The sequence below is a fragment of the Triticum dicoccoides genome, chromosome 4A (assembly GCF_002162155.2).
Source record: "Triticum dicoccoides isolate Atlit2015 ecotype Zavitan chromosome 4A, WEW_v2.0, whole genome shotgun sequence".
Classification (NCBI taxonomy): Eukaryota; Viridiplantae; Streptophyta; class Magnoliopsida; order Poales; family Poaceae; genus Triticum; species Triticum dicoccoides.
In genome coordinates, this window is record NC_041386.1 from 13,233,853 (window position 1) to 13,257,495 (window position 23,643).

The 23,643-nt window shown below is 43.6% G+C and overlaps 1 protein-coding gene and 2 long non-coding RNA genes across 9 annotated transcripts; 1 reads left to right on the forward strand and 2 right to left on the reverse strand.

Annotated features, from left to right (window-relative positions):
• Window positions 1-2,857: 2,857 nt before the first annotated feature.
• On the forward strand, window positions 2,858-7,007 carry LOC119288537. Its single transcript, XR_005141210.1, has 4 exons — window positions 2,858-3,188; window positions 3,285-3,501; window positions 6,140-6,427; window positions 6,549-7,007. It is a non-coding gene; the product is annotated as an uncharacterized LOC119288537 (long non-coding RNA).
• Window positions 7,008-9,086: 2,079 nt separating this feature from the next.
• LOC119284624 lies at window positions 9,087-14,844 on the reverse strand. Of its 7 annotated transcripts, none has more exons than XR_005139119.1 (6): window positions 14,414-14,844; window positions 14,136-14,324; window positions 12,709-13,741; window positions 12,301-12,475; window positions 9,948-10,801; window positions 9,087-9,587 (listed from the first exon to the last, which is right to left on the reverse strand). It is a non-coding gene; the product is annotated as an uncharacterized LOC119284624 (long non-coding RNA). The 7 variants fall into 7 exon arrangements; XR_005139122.1 differs by having other exon boundaries at window positions 9,087-10,801; window positions 12,709-13,591; window positions 13,691-13,741; window positions 14,414-14,842; XR_005139123.1 differs by having other exon boundaries at window positions 9,087-10,801; window positions 12,709-13,201; window positions 13,527-13,741; window positions 14,414-14,841.
• A 6,606-nt stretch (window positions 14,845-21,450) lies between these two features.
• On the reverse strand, window positions 21,451-23,119 carry LOC119283356. Its single transcript, XM_037562935.1, has 6 exons — window positions 23,052-23,119; window positions 22,638-22,933; window positions 22,387-22,552; window positions 22,045-22,273; window positions 21,670-21,863; window positions 21,451-21,600 (listed from the first exon to the last, which is right to left on the reverse strand). Coding segments are annotated over exons 2-6 (741 nt in total). The 5' UTR covers window positions 22,640-22,933; window positions 23,052-23,119.
• Window positions 23,120-23,643: the final 524 nt, after the last annotated feature.

The window sequence follows — 23,643 nt, forward strand, 5'->3', positions numbered from 1 at the left end:
AGAGGAAGAGGAGAAGAGGTGGCGTGGAGAAGGCGCGTGGCGCGCGCCGCAGTTTATAGGCGCGTCGGAAGCGATGCGCAAAAAATGGCGCGCGAGCTGGCGCCTTTTCGCGCGCGCGCAAACAGTTTCCGCGCGCGTGAGTTTCCCGCCGCCGCTGGAGCACGGCAAAACGCCCCGCGCGCGCTAAAAGCTGGGTTTACCCCCACGCGCGCGTCGTTTGGCGCGGCCGTTGGAGATGCTCTTACTAATTATAGTTAACAAGACAGACTAAAATAATATACTATGGAGTACTCCCTCCTTTTCGGTTTATAAGGCTTATCTTAATTTTTTTTTGTTTTTTCAATTTAAAAGGGCTCATCTCCATCTCATTTTTCATTTAAAAGGAACACACCAATGCATGCAATGTTCCTACTCATCTAGTGGCCAAGCATGCATGCACTCTATTTAATCCAAATTAATGCATGAGTTTAATTGAGGTAATTTTGTAAAGTACAAGATACATTTCTTCACTCACAAAATGTTTTGGTTGATGAGATTTGAGATTTAAGCCCTATAATCCGGAAGGGAGAGAGTAGGAAATTTTGAGCTTGTTTGGACAAGAGAATTGGGAGATATAATGACTATTTTGCTAAACAAATTTAAATTTTGGTATAAAAACTGTATTTTGCAAAAAATCAGAAAACATTCAGTAAATATTACATGTTTCCAAATTTCAATAGTAATCCAGAAAATTATGAGATTATTTGGACAAAAGGCCCGGGAGACAATGGCTATTTACCTATCCAAATTTTCGTTCAACATTTGATATTTCTTAAAACATCCAGAGAAAATTAAGTAAATATTATACATGTTTCCAGTAGTAACCTGAATTTTGTAGCTTATTTGGACAAATTGATTGAAATATAATTGCTATTTAGCTACACATATCCATTTTTTGTTCGAAATTAATATCTTTTAAACATAAAAAAATGCATAAATACTACTCCCTTCGTGTCAAAATAAGTGTTTCAACTTTGTACTAACTTTGATACAAAGTTGTACTAAAGTTTACACACTTATTTTGGGACGTAAGATAAATGCGATGGTATTGCAATATATTTTCATGTAACTGTATTTTCCTAAATATATTTTCATCGTACTAAAGTTGTACTAAATCCATATGAAAATATATTACATGATAAATGTGATGGTATTGCTATATATATTGCATGATAAATGCGATGGTATGATAGCAACACCATTGCATTTATCATGCATATTTTCATATGGTACAACTTTAATATGATGAAAATATATTTCCATCGTACATGTACTTTCCCAAATATATTTTCATCATACTAAAGTTGAGACAACATATTTTCATCATAATATATTTTCCCAAATATATTTTCATCGTACTAAAGTTGTACTTATATTTTTATCTAAATATATTGCAATACCATCGCATTTATCGTGCAATATATTTTCATATGGTATATATATTTTATTATAGATATTAGATTTGGGAAAATATATTACGGACTTGTTCGTTTGCACCTCAGATTTTCTAAGAAAATACTTTTTTTTCATATAGTGAATATTTGGTAATATATATATATAGAGAGAGAGTTTAGTGATTATAGTTTTGCACTTTCATATAAAAAATTTAAAACAAATCCCAAAAGCGAACATATGCTTGAGGGATACTCAAACCAACTGACGCCTAGCAGGTACAATGTACTTCCCGCTTCCCTGGCCATCATCTCTTTTGGCCAAACCAGCATCCTCTCTCTTGGCCGAATTAGCAGACATTCTTGCACAATCCGATTTTGCCAGAATAGGAGGTTCTTCAGGCCTTCAGGGCACTGGAGGAGAATCATAACACTTCAGTAACATTACTAATAAGTACCAACTACACAAGATATAAACATTACCTTGTATATACGTCTTATCTCAGCCTCCTCATCCGCCAGCCTATCATCCTCATTCTGGATGTATGTAGGTACATCATGGCCAACATCTCGTTCTGGAACCACACCACAACATAGGTTGAATGGGCCAGAATAGAGACCTTCGTAGAGTATTTATCAGCATTGACAGGGTGCTTCAAATCAACATTTCCGTAACTCATACAGCCATAACATCGCCCTTGGGCAAAAAAAAGCATGTGTACACAGTCAGTACATACGTCTGGGCATGAAATGGCTTAGATATTAAAACTATGCTCCCTCTGGTCCAAATTAATTGACGCAACCTCTATACAGTATCTTACTTATATTGTATAGAGGTTGCGTCAATTAATTCGGATCGGAGGGATTAGTAAAACTCAAGGATAATGGATGAGATGATGGGAAACATGACACTATGGGCAACGAAATGACGTCGATCATAGAAATGTGACCACAAATTATATGAACATAACTTAATATAAGGTGGAAGAAATACCATTGTCACTAGGTTTGACCATACGGATACAATTGAGCACATATTCTTCATTTTCTCCTTCTATTTGTGTCACTTCAGCAAAGAATAGATTGTTGATGTCGCCGTGAAAATCATCAGCTCTTTTAGTCTTTGTAGTAAAATTGAGATGATAGTACATATTGAGGCAGCCCATCTCCCCCATATAAAATTCTCGGAAGATCACAACAGCATCAAGTTCATATGCAAGATCCTGAAAAGAAGGCATGGATTGTATCAACAATTAGTACATGAATATAAAACAATTAAGAAAACGATAGAGAGTGAGGGTGGGTAGGAGGGAGAGAGAGCAAACCCCTCAAAAATGGTGATCCTCATTGGACGTGGAGTAATTGAGCGCGAGCTCAAATGAGTTCGTTATCCACGTCGTTGGTTAGCCCCTCTAGATGTGTGCCATTAATTTATCCTAGCGTCGGTGGTCATCCAGAAATCGGGTACTGTTCCGAAATACGTCCCCGGCAGCGGTGTCCAGTGGGCCAGATTTAACGCTGGGGAGGACGGCAGTTTGCCACCGGGGAGGTGTTCCATGGATCAGAATCAGAGCCGCCGTCTGATCCGTGGATCAGGAAATTCGCTTTACCGTCTCGCCGCACGAGTCGAGTTGAATCCAGAGTCCAGCCGTCTTCTCTTGCAAAGCGACTGACGATTTGAAGGCGACGACTGGGAGATAAAGGTCAGGAGCGGCAGCGGCGATCCAACATGGAGTTCTTGATGCAGCCGATCGGCAGGTACATCGATCCTTTCTTCGCCGCGCGAGGTTGTCTGCATTTTTCGGGCGTCTGGGTCAGCTTGTTGACAGCGATTTGTTTTTTCCCTTGGTTTAGATCTGCTGTGCTTGAGGAGATAGAAGAGAGCCTGGTGCCTGTCCCTCTGGTTGCCGATGGCGAAGTGGTGGCGGAGCATGCTGTGCGGCAGCATCACAGGGCGGCGGACAGCGGCAAAGCACATATCAGGGGCGGAGGCCGCAGCGGGCAGAAGGGATAGCTCCCCTCCGACGCCCGAGGGGAAGACGAATCCCCAGGCGCCCGGATGGAATAAGAGGTCAGTGGAAAAGCTTCCGTATGTCATCAGAGATGCAAAGATTTTAGTAAAGAAAAATTGACATCAGTAAAGAAATCAGGCAGCTATATCTTTCTAGATTCAGAGTATTTAGTACAATGCATTTAGCTGAACCCTCCTGATACGAGAGATGCAAAGAAATTAGTGGAGGAAAATTGGTAGCCCTAATGAAATCAGGCAGCTGTAATTTACCGGGTTCAGTGGGTTAACTCCATTGCATTCACGTAGTTGAAATTCAGATGAGAAAAAACTTCCTTATGTCATCAGATAAGGAAAGATTTCAGTAAAACAGAGTAGTTTGTGCACTGCATTCAGTTGTAACTCATTGATATGCGAGATGCAAAGATTTTAGTAAAGAAAAATTGAGTGCGGTAAAGAAATCAGGCAGCTGCAGTTTGCTGAGTTCAGAGGAGTAAGTACACTGCATTCTAATTATTGATAGTCAGATAATGAAAAGCTTAATTATGTGATCACAGATGGAAATCAGGCAGCTAGAGATGTATGGGTTCAGAGTAGTTAGCAAACTGTATTAAAATGAAACCATTTGATATGAGAGATGCAAAGATTTTATTATAGAAAATTGGATTGCAGAAAAGAAATCAGTCAGCTATAGCTTTGTGGATTCAGAGCAGTTGGTACAATGCATTTGGGTAAATCATGCCTACTGCCTGGTGTTCGCAGACTGAGGCTTGGTGCTGCTGCACCAAGCAGGACACCATGCCCAAATCGAATCAGTGCATTCGACAAGGCTGTCAGATGTTTTGCAGAGAAACTGGCTGAAAATGTGATCACACCTGTTCTCGGCATTACATTCGACTCCTTGGGCGAGGCTTCTGGTGATGCTCTCACTGATTTGTTGTTAGTAAATCAGATACAGTGGAGTACAATTTTTATCTGAGAAGCTCATGAAAAGCGTGCACATAATGAAGACATGCTTGGTTTCATTAGGGCTAAAAAATACCAGCTAAGCATATAGTGAAGACATGGACGAGGGATGCTCGCGACATTCTGCCACCTCATCTGATGCAATATCAGAAGGACAGTATGCAGAACAACCCTTTTTCGTACAGAAACTTCACGATGTACATGCACGCAATGGAACTAGTCAGGCTGGGCGACACTAGTTTTGAAGCCTACAATCGATTAATGGAGTTGTTCAAGTCGAATTTGACAGTGATATTACCCTATACAGAAGTTAGGGATGGTCTTGGCCTCGAGGATAGACTGGCAGACAGGGGGGCTGTGGTGAATCAGACCCCCATGGAGCTGGTTTCGGCGGAACAAAACATGAACGTCAAAGCAGCTACTGCTGTTTTAGCTAACAATGATTCGGTTTCGAGGACAAGCAGCAGGTTGGAAGGACTGCTGGCTCCAGCGAAAAAGAAAGATATGGGATGGCCAACGACAAGTACGGAGAAGGCTCCATATGAAAGGTCTAAGCAAGAGGACTAGGTTTTGCATGATATGCTGAAAACAAGGGCATAAGCAAACTACATGCCCTGATGTGGTGATGTCCCTAAGCAACCTCAGAAGCCTGCCAAATGTAAGAACTGTGGCTTGCAAGTAGAATGCAGTTTGAGGGGCACCAGCAAAATAATTGTAATAAATAAAGAAATGGAACTAAGGCTGGCAAGTAGAATGCAGTTTGGGGAATGCACTGGGTAGGAGCTGATGGGCTCATGAAGTCTTTTCAGTTATCTTATTTGCTATTGAGGCATATGCCTGTAGGTGACATGTTTTAGCTTCGGCGTAATCTAGACCATGGTTAATTTTTAGGTGTTGACATGCTTTTCGTAACTCTGCATTTTGGCCAGTGGCTAGGTAATGTAATAAGTCGAACTGTGTTCCAGCTTGGCATGTCTGGTTTAGTTTCAAATGTTGGCTTGTCCCCAGGTTTTCATGAATTTGTGCATGCTTTTGAAGGTAAAACCCTTAGCCTTGGATTTTAAGAAATTGACTAGGACTACGGGAGGACAACTACTGCTGCTGAATTTCAGAATGTGTAGGTTTAATATGACAGACTACTCCTGCTGAATTTTAGGAAACTAGTGCTGCTGAATTTTCGAAATGTCAACGGTTAATATTCAGCTTATTGCAATCTGTAGGGCCCCTTGGATTTTATAAATTGATGCTTATTATGAACAGAAGTTCGAAGTAATTGACCATATAAATTAGTGCTGCTGATTTTGGAAATTTCTAAACTTACTAAGACAAAACTAGTTCGAAGGCATGGGTTTTCCACTTTTCCTGAATGTATGTAGCGGCTAGACAGCAGCGAGTGTGTTTCATCTAAATTTAGGCCCTGTAGCACTATGCAAAATACATAAAGTTGTGACCGATCACCATAGCCAGAGATCAAGTGTTTGTACAAAAAATATTTGTTCAAGTTATGATTAGGCACTAGTGATAGTTACGTTTTGTGTGAAGAATATCCGGTGAGCTTTTCAGGAGTCATTTTTGCCCAAAAAATAGGTTTAATTGTAATGTTTTCCGAGTATGTTTTGAAATTTCCATGATTGTGCAGAAGTATGATGAAAGAAATGTGTTAAGTATATGTGCTCCACTACAAACAAACAGTCTCGGTCAGGATGTGTAATCAGTTTGCTGATTTGTCATGCAGGACTAGGGTTGGATTAGCTGGCAGGACGAGGATGAAGTTGGTTCCGGCCAAGAGCAGCGTCATGCGCTGGCTGTCGGCGGAGCAGCGTGGAGGCGCGACACGGGGGAGGCTCGGCTGCTGCACCTGTGGCTGCATGCGCACATGTGCTGGCTGAATCTCCGCCTGGCTGCCATGGTCGAAGTTGTGGTCTCGCCTGTATCTCTGCTGAAGGGGAGCCAACGGGTGCATAGCAAAGGGGGGTTGCAGCACGTACGGCTGCGTCAGCCCTGCACGAGTCAGCTCCGGCAGGTACGTGTCCGTGGATCTAATGAACCCGCATAGCTCAGCCTGCATGGAGTGGGGATCCAAGCTCCAAAAGATTGTTCTTCATGGCAGATGGGCACTTACATCTTTCCTGACGCATTTGTAGAAGCAAGCTCCGGCGCGCGAGGCGAAGGTGACCACCTTGTCGAGGTAGCCAGGGCAAGGGATGGGTGGCAGCACTTCCTGAGGCTGCGAGGAAGAAAAGTGAATCTTCCAGAGCAAGGGTGTGTGCGGTCGATGCAGTGCATGTATATATTAAAAAATATTTGCTGAAATCCACCGTTCGGTGTGTAACGGTTGAGCCGTGGACCACGACGCTAGTGTCCATCTGAGCCGGCTAGTGCTGGATGATGGACGTCTCAATAAATGCGGTCGGTGAGTGGGCCCTAGTCTGTGGAAAAGCATCTCATACTACTCAGAATACGCAGTAAAATACATCTCCTGATGCGAATCTTAGCGCCAGACGATGGCTGGGATAACAGGTCCATCTGAGCTCGAGCTCAGAATAGGACTTTCGATCCTCATTGTACTTGTCCAGTAAAGCTTGAACCAAAAGGCTGATATTCCTACGGTCCGGATTTCCTTTGGAAGAGTTCTTCCTTGTGCCATCAAGCCAGTAAAGCTCGTGTCTTACTCCAATCTCCGCATGCGAAAGCCCATCTGTGCACCTAGTTCAGGTCAGAGCATTCTACATGTTAGTACACTGTAATTTCTGACATGCAGCAATCCATGTAAAAGTAGAGAAAATTTACATTATTGGAGAGCGCAGGTCATCAAGATGGCTAACGATAGCATTCTCAGCTTCCTGCAAGCTCTGGAATGGCCCACCCAGACGAGGATACGTGTGGAATGAGCCCGCAACATCTATTCTGATGAAAAACTGTATATGCCAACCAGAAGGATTACGAGCAAAAACAGGTGGAGTCGATTGCCGTGACATTGGCGAGATGTCACGAGTTACCGCCTCCGCCTTCGTGGAGGAAGAGGAAGTGTTTTTGTTGTTTGGCACGTCACGATAAGGGTACTCGCACCTGAAGTGGAACATTGTCAGAAGGTCAGTAGACAAATTTTTTTAATCTTCAGAGATTGAATAATCCGTATTATCATGGATAAACTAGAAACAATGGAACAGAGACGCATACCGTGGAGGCAGCGACAGATTGCGGGAAGCCCGGGTTTTCTCCATGGAACAGGAGATTTGAGGGTGGGGAATAGACGTTCTTGCAGATGCCGCTTGCTCACGTCTGAAGCGGAACACAAGCTCGATCAGTTGAGGAATACCTTATTTATCAATGAACCAACCATCTACTTAATATGGCAGCCAGCTGCATAGCAGAGTAGCAGGCACGAGCAGTAGAAAGCTAGTGGTGGATCATGATTAAGATATGATAGCGGAGGATTGCACATTACTTTGATGTACATGTGGTAACTCAAGTGAAGACGAGGTGCTAGAATTTGGCCAAATTTGATTCAGGTACAGTACAATGACTTACAAAACAAAGAAGCGAGAGAGGGGCGAAGCTATGAAGTTCATACCGTGGAGGCTGCCGCCGATCGTGGGGCCTCGTCTGGACGCCGGAGCGGGTGCCGTCCGCGTATACATCTGCTACGCGCCGAGCTATCCCGTCCACGTCGGCGGGGAGTCGTCCACCCCCGTCAGCGCCGGCACCGACATAGCGACTGTCGGAACGACTTGTCGCACGAGCGCGGCGGCGAGGCATGACCGGACGGGGTTGAAGGCGGCCCCGTCAAGAGGTCGGAGTGGACCTTTCTGTACAGTACAGATGATGGTCGTCCGGCGGGAGAGACGAGGGGAAGGGAGAGGGAAGCTACGCCTATGCCCTCAACGCGCGCGTATCGCCTCCGTTTATAACGTAGCAATGTATATGTACTAGTAGAACGTCCGTGCGTTGCCACGGGCTTTTAAATTTTTTTTGTTGAGTTGTATAAACATAATGGATGTAAATTCACATATAGAGATAAGATAGTACGGGAATGTTGGTGCTTTGTCACGTGTTACGAAAATATTTTGCTAAAATTATGTAAACACAACGCATGTCCAATTTTGCATGCAGAGACAAGATAGCACGGGCACAATCGGGGTATTTATTGAAGTCCAATTCACTTGTAAAATTGATAAAAGAGATAAATTAACAATGTATACATATAGAGCGATGATCCAATTAAAATTCTATTACAAATTAATATCTATTGTTCCTTGTTGTTGTGTTTACGCAATTCTCACACAATATTAGAAAATGGTGTTTTTAGCTTCATTCACACGATATTTAAGTAAGTATAATAAAAACTTCTTCCTGAGCCTACATTGGTCAGCTACATTTTAATCTTACTTTATATCATAGTAATTGTGCTGCTGTAATCATGGAGTAGTGCTTCTAGCATTGTTGAGAGTACTTATAGAAGTGACCATAATCCATAGTACCTGTGTTGCTCCTGTTGCAAATCCCAACCCCAACCTGTGCTCACTCTCAACCCTCACTTTGATCACAAAGTCCACTGACTCCCGTTCTAAGTGAGCCAGCTTTCAACACCGGCATGACAGTTAGCAAGGGACAAGGTGGGAAACCGCCTACAGATATTATTCACTACACGCATATAGCAATTTTTTCTAAGTAGATAATGCTACCAGAACATGCACTCAATAAAAAGATAATGCTAGTCATCTTATATATATCATCAAAAACTTGCCTGCACCAAATTTGTACAGAAACAAAAGACAAAAACACCTTAACGTGAGATATGATTTTCTAATCCGGCGGCAGCGCCACTCCCTTGATAAATCACGAGCTTGTGCTCTAGATTTACATGCTTGATCATTCTCTTCCCCGTCGGTCTCCGCCTCCGCTCCCCAGCCTTGTTGTCCTCCTCCCCTGACCTCCTTGGCTTCAAGTAAGTCTCGTACAAAGTTTTGTCACTTTGTCTAGATTTTTGGCCCTAAATCATGGGCGTCCTCAGTACACGCACCTCTGAAAAATAGAGAGCAACCATATAAGCTTAAATGCTTGGCCAAGGTCGGCTTAAAAAACGGACTTCTTCCTTGGTTGTTGTAGAACTACATGGCCTGAGCTGCAGTTATTTTATATCTGCTATTTTGCGTTGCCAGCGTTCATGTGTCACCTCCAACCTGCATCAGCAAAATATGTAGGCCTCAGTAGTATACTGGACAACTCCAAACCTCATGGAATTGCATAATTTCCATACACCTGCATCAGGCTTTCCTATCAACTACTCAGGTAAGAGTTGAAACCGAGCTCAACCGGTAAGCAAAAAAAAATTAGAAATCAGTTCAGGAAAAAATGTCACGCCCTTCTCGAGTCTCGACAGTATGCAAGAATCATGACTAAACACTATGTGCAGACATGGTGAGAGATGCCACCAGATGTCACGGTTGTAGACCAGAAAACAGCTAGCCATTCCTATTATACAGATTTGCAAGTCTTAGGATGTGGTAAAATTCTAGGTAAGCAGGTTAGCACTGCCGTACTTGTCATTTGGATCAATACGGCTGTTATACATCTCTGACCTCCTCAGTCCATCAGTAAAAGAGCAAATCATGTAAGGCTTGTTCATATAAGTGTGCATGTGCAATGCACTTCTTGTCAGGAACAAAAAAATTGAATACACAAAGCTAATGTAGAGAAACCTGCAGAGAAAACCAGTACCAGGACATAGTAAAAGTAAACTCTGGAGGAAAATAAACCTGCATTGACCATATATGACTATAAACGACACAGCTAAGAAAGCAGTTCCATGCTTTCATGTGACAAACTTCAATAATGCTTAGTAGTTTGTACAATATAATATAAGCAAATATGAAAATGAAATATGGTAAAATCACCCATCCATGGCAGTTTAACCAAATTATGTAAGTTAACAAGGCAGAAGCAGAAACAGAGTTTTAGCATGTTACATTTCAAATGACTGTAAGATATCTAACATCAAGGAGTGATCCCGAAATTCATACTCATAGCAGCCAGAGAGGACATTAGCGACCTCCGTAGGTAAATTGTACAGGAACATCGGTTTCTCTTTCTTCAGGACAACTGACTGATAAATCTCATCTGGTGATTTGGCACACCAAGTCTGAACGCCACTGAACATCTCAAGAATGCTCCAAGCGAAACCCCAACGAGTCAGTCTCGTAACTAATTGGGCCTCTGATGTTTGGTCGCCAATGTTCTGGGGCATGTAATTTGGAGTCCCAAGTCTTTGGATAAGATCTGGATTTGGCAGCGGAAGTCCAAACAGCAAGGATGGAATCCCAAATCCCCCAGCACAGCATGGTCATTGTCATCAAGGAGAAAATTACAAGACTGAAGATTCTGAACAAATATTCCCCTGGAGTGTAGTTGTAGCACACCATGCGGCAAACCAGTGCCATATCAGCAAGTTACAGGAAATCATAAAAATATGTAGTACTACTGAAGAAGACATCTTCTAAACAGAGCATCTGAAATTCAGTGCATACAGTCAGAGGCGTGTTACCTCCAGAAATCCCTATCAAAAGACACTGGTTTCCTTCCATGCATTACATATGCCAAAAGATACTAAGCATAACATTAACCCATTTAGTTGTCTAGATAACCAGATTAAATCGTAAGCATTACATGGTTATATTTCAGTGAAAAGGAATACTGTTGAATAATGATTGCCAATGCATGTCAGCATGCATAATTCCAAAACCACACGTTTAATCATTTAGGGGGCACATACATTTATTTTCAGAGCCTGCAACTCATAATGAAATGCTAGACAAGTTTATTGTCCTACTAAATATATGAGGAAATTATCAATGTCAAAGTTGTTGTGTATAATGCCAAAACTAAGTACTATATCAGGTCTGGTTACTGAGATGGTGTTCGGTGTGAAGATTAGTTAACAAAAAAAAGTGAAAATACTTGTGTAATTAGAACAACAAGAACTGTAAATGTATGGATTTGGATTTCACAACTTAATGCCAACTAACACCGCATTAGAAAGAAGGAAAGCCTGGTCCAGTATACTTTGCAATGAAATTTGATTGAATCATTAGAGCCATGTTGAACAATACCCGGCGAACGTTCGCTGGTGATGAGGTCCCAGTGAACACACACAGAACCGCACAATCAAGATCCTGTGGATGGCTGTTTCTCAAAAAATTGCACTAAATTAAAGAACTGCCATGGCAGTTTATAAAAAATGCCCCTTGCCCCTACCCTAAAAACTACCACTTGAGTCGTTCACATATGCCATTCCTGGCATACAAACGGCATCTTGTTTTTTTCACTTTCCTAAACAAAAAGCAACAAATATATACTCGCTATTTCATTTTGACAATAACAACAAGCTACGTCAAACACTCAGTTTTAAAAAAGCTCATGTTTCAAAATAATGTAGCGGCCTAGAAATTGAAATATATTTTATGCTTTCAGTAATCACTCTTGTTGTTAGATATTTGTGATGTGAGCAAAACCATTGTACTAAATATATAAATTGAATCAATACAGTTTATTTTACAAAAGCACACAATACAGTAATTTAGGATATACATCAGAGGTCTATAGAATCTAAGCATTTAAAAGGAACATATTTTCACTCATGCTGCCATAACAATTTGGGAGCTTCTATGCACTGGGTCTGTCCTGTCCTGCCATAACAATTTGGCAATGAGAATCTTGTAAGAACTACATTTTCAGCGATACAATCAAGAAATTATCAATTCCTAAGGCCCTAGCTAGAATCCAATAATGATTTATAACAAGGAGGGTCTAGCAAGAGCAAGATCGACACCATCAATGAAATTTCGTCAAGCCTGTGATGCACAGCAACCAACAATGGTGGAGGAAAGTGAGTTGTACCTGAATAGTGCCCGACCGAAGCGACTCAGTCTGAGATTTCGTAGCCACAACATGGCAAGCATGCACGGCCTCACCATGAGCGAGAGAGGGCACCAAAGCCATTCTGGCTCAAATAGGATGGAGGTCTTAGTGCTAGGAGAAGCATATGCCCCCTGGCCGTTGCGTAGACAGCTCTCTACATGCAAATACAATACAAAAAATTGTTGGAATTGTCAGCTGAATAGCAAATTCAGTTAGAATTTCATGTGAACATAAAACCTCAATTTAATGAGATCAATAAATCTTATTTTTACAAAAATAATAAACACAAGTGCTAGAACAATACTTGTACCTAAATAAAGTTTACAGATGCACATGAATAGATCCACACGAACAGAGCCAAACAAAGGGTCGAGTTAGTAACCTCACCATGATCCCGAGATAATTGCTATCCATATGGAGGTGACTCCATCATTGCTATGGAGTAGAACTACAGAACCACAGAACAACATCTCTCCTCATGGAAACCGGGGTGAGAAGAACACGTAGAGGAGCATCATGTCACGTCACATAAGGCGCGATGTCAGGCACGCCGGCAACCAGCAATGCCATGGAGAAGAAACATAGCAGAACCAGCTGAGCGAGGATGTAGTGGATCAATGGGAAGGTCAACACAACAGCTTGGACCAATTGAATTGATGGCCATTAGATGGGTCGGTGAAAGAGAATTGGGTGGCACTTGGCCAGGGTCTTTCTTTGCAATGTTCTTCTTCTTCGGGATTGCACTCCATCGCCACACTTCCCTGTGGTCTTCTCCATCCCGCCAGACACCCCCTGCTTCTTCTCACGCCGTCCCGCGGTCTCGTGTCACTCGATGGCCTCGCTGCTTGGTAGCTACTTCACTGTAACAATGGGAACCAATCTTGTTTCAAGACAAGATTCTGTCAGTGAAAACTACAAAACGCATGAATCATCATGAAAACGAATAGCAGTACATCATAACCAAGTGAAGAAATAAATAAGAAGTGAAAGGAACTTGCAGAAATCAATTTCATATGTGAGGATAATCTGCAAAATATGTTTGTCAAGACAAATCTAAAAACCAAACTGCTTGTGTGACTTTAATATGAATTAAATTGCTGAACCAAATATGTTTGTCAAGACAAATCTGAAAACCAAACTGCTTGTGTGACCTTAATACGAATTAAATTGCTGAACCTCGGTATAGTGGAAAAGATATTACTAACCTACAGAGTAAGACTTCCAATCCTACTGTTTGCTAGCAGCATAATAATGTGACTCCCAGCATACACTAACAATGCGAAAAAATTAGAGCTGGAAGGCATGAATTCCTAATACAAAGAACATGATGATGAAAAACTAATTCAAGCTGAACAGAATCAAATCCTACAGCTCATCCATCTTATGAGGAAAGGATTCCTGCTTCCAAAATGAAGATACCCTGCAAATAACATGGAAAATACAAGTGAGTTTGTACAACAAAGCTGATCCTATTGAAAAGTGCCTAACTGCCTACTAATTCAGGATGAGCGGGTAAGAAAGCATCAGACTAATATGGTGCAGATTTTGATTGGCTATGGTACATGTAACTTTGAAATTGCCGTGAAGAAGCTAATATTCAAGGCACAAATGAGATCTGAGATACAGTATAAATTGACAAGTAGATCTCAGTTTATCATCTGCTTTGAAATTAATTGGAATATAAAGAACTCTGCCACAAGGAACCGCACCCATAGCAGATCAGTCTGAATACAGGTAGCAACAAATCGAATTTGCATCACAACCTTTTCAGTTTCTAAACGGATAGAAGGGAGGAAAGAGCCGGGAAGTCTTACCAAGCAGGATTGGTGTCCGAGACGAAGTCATACTCGAGGGACAGGTAGCTGAGGTATCCGTCCATGTTGCCCACCACGCTGTCCTTCCGAAAGAACTCTGCCCCGCCGATCATGCCCCCCTTCTCTCCCTGCCCGTGAAGAGCTGGGGCTGCAACCAGGAGTACGCGGAGGTGGAAGAGGAAGTGTGGCCTGCGGTTTGGGCGGGCGCGGCGACATGGACGGATCCAAATTAACCTTGATGGGGAAGGAAGGAAATTGAGATGGAGAAAGCACCTTACCTTGGCGGTGGCTGGAACGGTCACGACGGCGGCGGCTAGCTAGGTATTCGCGGGCGCTCGCTCTGGAAACGGACGGAGCCCAGGAGGCGCCTCGCCTTGACGCGTGTGGCGGGTTCCTCACGGCGCGGAGGTGGAGGCGACCAGAGCCGGCGGCGGCGCGGCGCCGAGGTTGGTGCGACGGCGAGCTCGGGCGGTGAGGCGGCGGGGCAGAAGCTGCAGGAGACGGCGGCGGGGACCTCGAGGCCGAGCTCAGGCCATGGCTTCCCTGGCTCCAGAGACCGTGGCGGCGCCGGACGCAGCGGCGGGGCGAGGAGGAGGTCGGCCGTCGGGGAGGCAGGAGCTCCTCGTCCCCTCGATCCAGATCGGGATCGAGGAGGGAGCAACAGGGGCGCGAGGGAGCGGGCGACCCGCGGGCGGAGGGAGCTAGGGCGTCGTCCGATTTTTTGTTCGCTGGTTTTCGCTGGTTAATCTACGAAATTTGTTTAGGACGAAAAAAAACCAGTGAAGGTGAGACGAAAATTAACCGGCGGAGACTACCAACTGCTCCATTAGGAGTAGAGATTCTAAACGGACTACTAGCACGAGGAGTACTAGTAGTACATCGCTGTTTTTCCTGTCCTGGCGGCTGGAACCCTAGCCGCGGCCAGGGGAGGCTGATTTTCCAACGCCGTTCTCCGGCGGCTTTTCTTCGCCGGCGACCTTGGTTGTCGGTGGTGAGGAGAGTCGCCGGATCCATACGTGTGGATCGTTTTTTCTTCCCGTAGTCTAAGTTTTTAGATTGTTTACCGTTTTGCTTTGGCGGCGATGATGACAGCGCTGAATAAAGATTTTTCAGATCTTTCCGTGACGAGGCTATCGGTCCTATGGTTGGGAATGGATTTGGAAACCAGTCTGTTCAAGTAAGGATGGCATGGCGGCGGCGGCATCCTCGTGATGGACGTGTGTCCTCGGGCTCCGCCGTTGCGACGGCGTTTGCTCCCGCGTCGGCGCGGAGCTTGGGAGGTAGTCTAGGAGCGGATGCAGATTGTGGTATGCATCGACGACATCTGAAAGACGGAGCATGTGCTGGGTTTGTGGTTCGTGGATGGCAGATATGGTTTCCTCCTTCGGTGTTTCATTCGTGGTGGGGTGCCAGATCTGGAGTTCGATGGAATGTCCAGGGTGTACCCCGGTCTGATTCGTTCAATGTCAATAGCTTCACTTTCGGTAAGCCACATTGGAGGTGCACAAAGTTGCATATCAGCGATGGAGTCGCGTCAAGCTTGGGTGAGAAGGTGATTCATCTTTTTTTTCTTCGATGGCTGTTGTGGTAGTGCCGGAGGCACGTGACGGATGTTAGTGTCAAGCTCAGAAATGTTCTGCTATCTTTTCAGTTTTGTCATGTCGGTTTTTACGTGACTTGTACATTATTCTTTATAATATAAATGAGACACATGTTATCATGCAAAAAAAAAGTACTTCCTCCGTTCAAAAATATACTTGTCTAGGGAGTACTAGTAGTACAACCTTCAGGGGTGCTTTTTATATTTGTCTAAATTAAATATCATAGAGTTTGACCATATTTATATAGAATAATTAATATTTATAATATTAAAGTTATACAATCTGACTTAAAAAATAGTTATACAATATGAAAATTAAATTCATAATGCATCTAATGATATTGACTTAATATTGTGAATGTTGATATTAATTTTTATAAAGTTGGTCAAATTTTATAAAATTTAAATTTTATATAAATTTTATATGCAGAGTAAAAAGGACCAGAAGAAGTATTTCGTAGGCTCGACATCGGGAGATCGCCTCAGCACCCCTCCCGGAGGAAAACATATGTCCTTTGGTGACGCAAAAAGAGCAAATCACTCCCATATTAACCTACATCCTGATTAAATCACAACTAAAATTGAAGTCTAAGCAAATTACCCGATAAACAGAGTATACACAACTCCCCTTAAAAAACATAGTATACACAAATGAACCCCTAAAAGAATTTAGTATACACCAATGAAAAATTAGGCGGTATAAGGCGCTTGCTTAGGCGTGGCAAGGCGCTTGGTGTTGGCGTGGAATTACATTGTGATCAAACGAAAACAATAGCGCAGCTTTAAACACTTGTTGACAGTGTTTGCTCATAAACACAAGAAAATGTAATGAGTTACTCCCTCTATCTTATATTATAAGACGTTTTTGGCACGCATGTATGAACCTCGTCACGCTATGATTTTTTCTTCTTCTGTTTTCCATTTTTACCCTCTCACCCTCTCACCCGCATCACTTGTTCCCCTCCCACTCTCATGCCAGCACCGCCGCTCGCCTCTGCCGCATCGCCCCCACCAACGGTCGCCTCCGCCGTGCCGCCCGCACCGACGTTTCCCTCTCACCCGCATCTCTCTCTTGTCTACATCTCTCGATCCCCTCCCGTCACATCTCGCTGCCTCTCCCTCCAGTGTCGTCGCTGCCCAAGATTTGATTTTTACTGCCGGAGGAGCTCCTGGAGGAGGAATTGATGCATTCATGCATATGTGCAGCGGCGAGGAGCTGTTGGATCTGTGTGGCGGCAAGGAGCAGCCAAAGCGCCACGAGGAGCACTGGAATAGTGGGAGGTGACATGAACACCACAACAACAACGACATCGGACCGCCTCCCCGACGGCCACGGGGAACATGGTGTGTACTCTCCCCTTCTATTGCTCTCTACTCCCGGTTTTTCAAAAAATGGTTTTCCCCCGCTTTGTATACAAAGCAACCAACCAAATCATACAAGGATAGATGTTGGAGCGGAAGCAGCACAGTCACGCCCAAAAGAAACGACAGAGAAAGAGCAAAAGAAATAAATGCCGACAACGGCAGATCAACAAAAACGAAGAAGCCTCGCGATCGCTGCGCCCATCGGGACCTTCCACTAGGCTCCAAGACTCCGAAGCGCCGGCACCTATCAACACCTCCAAGAAGGATCGCGACGATGACGACGCTGCTGCCAAGGGTTTTCCCCGGTACACGACGAAGCGAAAGGAAGGGTAGCCCCCGACACCCTCCCGGAAGGTCAGGTGGCACCCACAGGCGCCACGCCACCGGTGTCGGCCACGCCGACAGGGTTTTCCCCTGATCCCAACCCGCACCTCGGGCGCTCCGGATCCAACCACCACCCTGCGCCAACGCGGTCATGAGGCCCCCACGCCGTCTCACCACGATACCGCGAAGTGAGGACAACGCGGTGAAGAATCAGCACCGTCGGCACGCGGGAGGACCCCACCTCCACCGTCAGTGACGGTAGCCGTCTGTACGCAATAGCAGGAGCACACCAGGCCCGACCGAGCCCTCATGGGACCGTAAAGCTCTAGCCTTCGCGTTGCTGCCGGCACGCCGTCGATGCCGACGCCCCATATCCGAGCCGCTCCTCCTTCTCACCGCGCCGCAGACAACGAGGCCACGCCGGGGGCCGGCCCGCTAGGATCCAGATGGGGCCCGCCGGGCCCAGATCTAGGCCGGGGGCGCGACGCCGGCCATCCAGCACCACCACGCCGCCCTGCCGCCAAGGAGCAGCGCCGCCACCACGACCGCCGCCGGCCACCCCGCCAGGAGGACGCCTCGCGATCGCTGCGCCCACCGGCTATAGATGCTCTCTTAGATACTTCCTCCTTCCTAAAATATAAGGCGTGATTGACTTTGCACGGTCTTTGATGCATGACTTTTACCACTAACGTATACGAAAGTACATGGATTAAATATGTATAAATGGCATCATCGTATTTTGTCTTTTAAAATAACTTTATTTCATATGTCTGTATACTAATTTTGTAGATATATAATACATGAAAATCATAGTCAAAGTTGTATAACAAAGACCAGAAAAGTCATTTGGCACCTTATATTTTGGGAAGGAGGGAGTACATACTAAAATATAGTTTTATATTACAAGAAAGCTAAATTCCGAACCATTTCTGTTACTATCATTTCTTTCCCTCGATTATCCCCTTCACCAACTCAACTAATGTCTACGGTTGTTAAAAACACAAAAGCTACATATTTGACCTTGTATTACTACCATAATTCTGTATTTTTCTCGTTCCTTTCTTAGATTGTCTCTAGCGCATAATGTGTTATTTCTCAAGAATTTATACTTGGAAAAAGTTACTAAAATGTACCGTGATAAATTCTATGTAAATATCATGATACAGACTAGAAATCTAAAAACTTAGCTACAAACACCATGATAACTTTAACTCCGGAAAAAACATAGTGAAAAACACGCCAGAAAGTTCTGTGTAAATAACATGATAATATACGCACGTCAATGACTTATGTATAGGGCTGGAAAAAAAGCTTGAAGCTCGTGAGCTAAACGAGTAGCTCGTGACTCGGCTCGAATCGACTCGAACTCGAAGAATAACGAGTCAAGCCAAGCTTTAGTTTAAGATCGTTTATAGACCAAGTTAAACGCGCCAATCTCACGAGTACTCATGTAACTCGTTAGGCTCGGTACAAAAGATCAGCCACTCTCAATACAAAAAAAGATCAGCCACTCAGCACCCTATGTCCTAGGCGCACAACACAAGGCCTAGCCGTTGAAGGCCCAACCGCCTAGGAGACTCAAGCGTTAGAAGGAAATTACTATTTTAGTGATATATATATATGTTTAATATATATATAATCATTTTTATAATATTTGAGGATTTTATGTTCATATATTTAACGAGCTTAACAAGCTAAACGAGTCAGCTCGCGAGTTATATGAGTCGAGCCAATTTTGGATTTGAGCTCGTTATAATAACGAGTCGAGTCGAGTTAACTCGTTAACAAAACGAGCTCTAGCGAGTCGAGCCGAGCTGGCTCGACTCGGCTCGAATTCTAGCCCTACTTATGTACAAACACTATGGTAGCTTTTTGACCCAGGATTTTTTTACTCAATACACCGTCAGTAACTTATATGTAAATAACATGATAATATATGCACCATAGACCGAATAAGTTACATACAAATCTCATGGTAATTTTTTACTCGGGAAAGAAGTTGTTGGAAACATACCTCTGGTAACTTTTATCTAAATAGCATGATAACATACTCATTGCAGACCTGGTAACTTAGGTACAAACACTCCCGTAACTTATGTGTAAATAGTATAGTAATACACGCACAGTAGACCTAATAACCTATGTACAAACATCGCTGTAACTTTTGAGAGGGGGTTGTTGAAAAATATAGCTCGGTAACTTATGTGTAATTAACATGGTAATATACACACCGCATACCTTAAAATCTATGTACAAACACCACGATAACTTTTGACCGAGGGCAAAAGTTGATGAAAAACATACTGGTAACATTTGACAAAAATATGTTGTTAGAACATATCAATATGGGATCTAGTTTCGAAGGTGTCGTCACTATGAATTTTTTATGTGAAAATGATATTGTATTGAGTGACGGTTTGAGCTGCAAAACATTTCATTTTTTGAATTTCTGTGAAATCTTCGCTGATGTAAGCATTTTTGTTTTCTAGTGCATGCGTGAATGTGCATGTGGGGAGACGGTTGGAAAACCATTTTTTATCCCCTGGTAATTTTTTGCGTAAATACATTATAACTTGTGTATCATAGATGTGATAACTTACATAGCACACACATGGTAACTTTTTAGCCAAAAAAAGTCGTGAGAACATATCAACATGAGGTTTAGTCGAAGGTCTCCTCGCGATGATTTTTTATGTAAAAATGATTTTTCAATCAAAACTACGATTTAAGCTACAAAATATATTTTTAAGTTGAATTTTGATGGAATCTTTTGCTGACATCAATTTGTTTTTGTCTTATCTGTATACAAGCATGAATGTTTTTTAGGGAGAATTAGTACACATGATGCAAATATCCTACTCCCTCCGTTTCAAAATATAGTGTGATCGCGCTTCTCGAGGTTCAGCTTTGACCATAAATTTAACCAACGAGACCGACTGCGACGGGAGCAAAAATTATATAATTGAAACCTTCTTTTGAATATGAATTCATTGGTATAACTTTTGCTCTCGCTATAGTCGGTCTCGTTGGTTAAATTTGTGGTCAAAGTTGAAGAACGGAAATCGAGGACACACTATATTTTGAAACGAAGGGAGTAAGAAACAACCCCAACCACATGTGGTTCCGCAGCAGCAGCAGCACAACGGGGTGATCTCAACTTGTCGTGAGCACGGGTCTGCCGTTGGCCACCGTGGTGTGGCATTGCAGTGGGGGTGGGGCGCGGTCGCCGCCGTGGTGCGCCGTTGCAACCAGGGGTCGGGCTCAGGCGCTCCCGTGGTGCTTGTCGCCCACCTCTACCACGTCCGTCAGCTGCACGCGGTGCACCTACCTCATTGGAGAGAAGGATGGCAGCGAGGCAACCTGGTCGGAGGTCCAGCGCTTGCCAACGGCAACAAGATGGCAAGGACGGGCGGTGCCGCTCCTCCCTCATCACCGTTTGACAGGAGCTCGTGGCGAACGACGATGGTCCTTTTCTTGCAATATCCTCCTTGTTGCGATTTCTATAAATTAATGATGTCGTAAATTTTTTTTCCGTAACACCTGTATAAAGGCGAGTACAATTTACTTTTGCAACATTAGCTCTGTTGTAGAAAACATTTCACAACAATATTTTTGTCGCAGAAGTTCTGCAACATGAAATCTGTTGCAAATGTCCAAACACAACATCATCCTTGTTGCAAAGCTAGCAGCTGAATCTAACATGCACCCCGCGTTGAATTCAATGGCTCGCGAGGCGGCGGATTTTTTTAAAAAAATCTGCCGACCGACGCGTAGCATTGCCCAAATTTACAAGACTTTTTTAAGACGAAGGGAGCACTATACTAGTAGGACAGAATGATGGTACCTTTTACGTCCTAAAATATAGTGCATATTATACTTTTTGTGAACTTTGAATACCATACTATAAAAGCAATATCATCAGATTTATCATGAAATACATTTTCATAAGGTATATAGATATGTAGGGTTTAGGAATTATAGTCTTGCACTTTCTTAGTAAAAAAAAACATATGCATAAGGGAATACTCAAACCAACTGACGCCTTGCAGGTACAATGTATTTCCCTTTTCCCTGGCCATCATCTCTTTTGGCCAAACCAACATCCTCTCTCTTGGCCAAAACTGCAGGCATTCTTGCACCATCCGATTTTGCCACAATAGTACGATCATCAGGGCACTGAAACAGAATAATAACACTTCAGTAAAATTACTGGCAAGTACCAACCCCAAAAGATATAAACAGTACCTTGTATATATATCTTATCCTAGCCTCCTCATCCGCCAGCATATCCTCCTCATTCTGGATGTATTCAGGTACCCCTCGATCGACCAAACCGTACCCTACTTTGTGTGGGTGAGAGTGGCGACCTTTATATTTATCACCATTGACAGGGTGCTTCAAATCAACATTTCCATAATTCATACATTCATAGCATCGGCCTTAGGAAAAGAAAACATGTGTAGACAGTTACTACATATGTCTGGGCATGAACTAGCTTAGATATTAAAACTACAGGAAAGCTAAGGTAAACATGACACTAGGGGCAACCAAATGACATCTACCATATAAATGTGAGCACGAACCGTATGAACAAAACTTAACGTAAGGCGGAAGAAATACCATTGTCATTGCGTTTCACCATACAGAAACAATTGAGCACATATTCAGCACTTTCGCCCTTTATTTGTGTGACTTCAGCAAAGAATAGATTGTTGATGCCACCGTGAAAATCATCAGCTCCTTTAGTCTTTGTAGTAAAATTGAGATGATAGTACATACTGAGGCAGCCAATCTCCCCCATATAAAATTCTTGGAAGCACACAACACCATCAAGTTCATATGCAAGATCCTGAAAAGGAGGCATGGATTGTATCAGCACCTAGTACATGAATATAAGACAATTAACACAGACCTGGTAATAGGACAGAGACTGAGGGCAAGGAGGAGGGAGAGAGAGCAAACCCCTAAAAGATGGTGATCTTCATTGTACTTGTCCAGTAAAGCTTGAACCAATCGGCTGATATTCCCAGGTTTCGGATTGTCTTTGGAAGACATCTTCCTTGTGCCATCAGGCCAGTAAAGGCAATATCGAACCGCTATCTCCGCCTCCGAAAGCCCATCCTTGCGCCTAGTTCAGGTCAGAGCATTCTATATGTTAAAAACATTGTAATTTCTGACATGCGAAAATCCATGATAAAGTTGAGAACATTCACATTATTGGAGAGCGCAGGTCGTCGAGATGGCTAGCGATAGCATCCTTGGCTTCCTGCAAGCTCCGGAACGGCCCACCCAGAGGAGGATACGTGTGGAAAGAACCCACAAGGTCTGTTCTGATGAAAAACTGTAAATGCCAACCAGAAAAGTAAGGAGCCAAAATAGATGGAGACGAGTGCCTTGACGTTGGCGAGACGTCGTGAGCCGCCGCCTCTGCCTGCGTGGAGGAAGAGGAAGTGTTGGTGTTCTTTGGCTCTAACGCCCCGCGGGCACACCATGATAAGGGTACTCATATCTGAAATGGAAACATGATCGGAAGGTTGGTAGACAAGAAAGTTTAAAACTATGGAGACGAATAATTCCATCGTATGATGGATAAAATAGAAACAATGGAGCAAGAGTCACATACGTACCGTCGGCCTCGAGGCCGCCACTGTTTGCCGGGAGGAATATACGTTTTTGCAGATGCCGGATGCTCCCGTCTGAAGCAGAAGAACACAAGCTCGATGAGTTACGTCGATAAAGAACAACTTATTCATCAACTAACCATCTATCTACTGAATAATATAGAAACCGGCATAGCAGAGTAGCAGATACAGCAAGTAGCCGAAAGCCAGTGGATCATGGTTAAGTTTGGATATAGCTGAGAATCGCACATTTCCTTTGTGTAGATGTAGTAATGGAAGTGGAAGCGAGGTGCCGGGAATTTGGCCGTGTTGCTTGAGGGACAGTGGCTGGCTCGTACTCCCTCTGTAAACTAATATAAAAATATTTAGATCATTAAAGTAGTGATCTAAGTGTTCTTATATTAGTTTACGGAGGGAGTAGAAAAATAGAGCAGTGAGCGAGAAAGGAATAGAGTTCATACCGTGGGGGCTGCTTGCCAACTGCGGAGCCTCGTCTGGACACCGGCCTCCACGTTTGCACCTGCTACGCGTCGAGGCATCCCATCCGCGTCGGCGGGGACATAGCGGCCGCCGGGAGGCATGACGGGAAGGAAGGGGT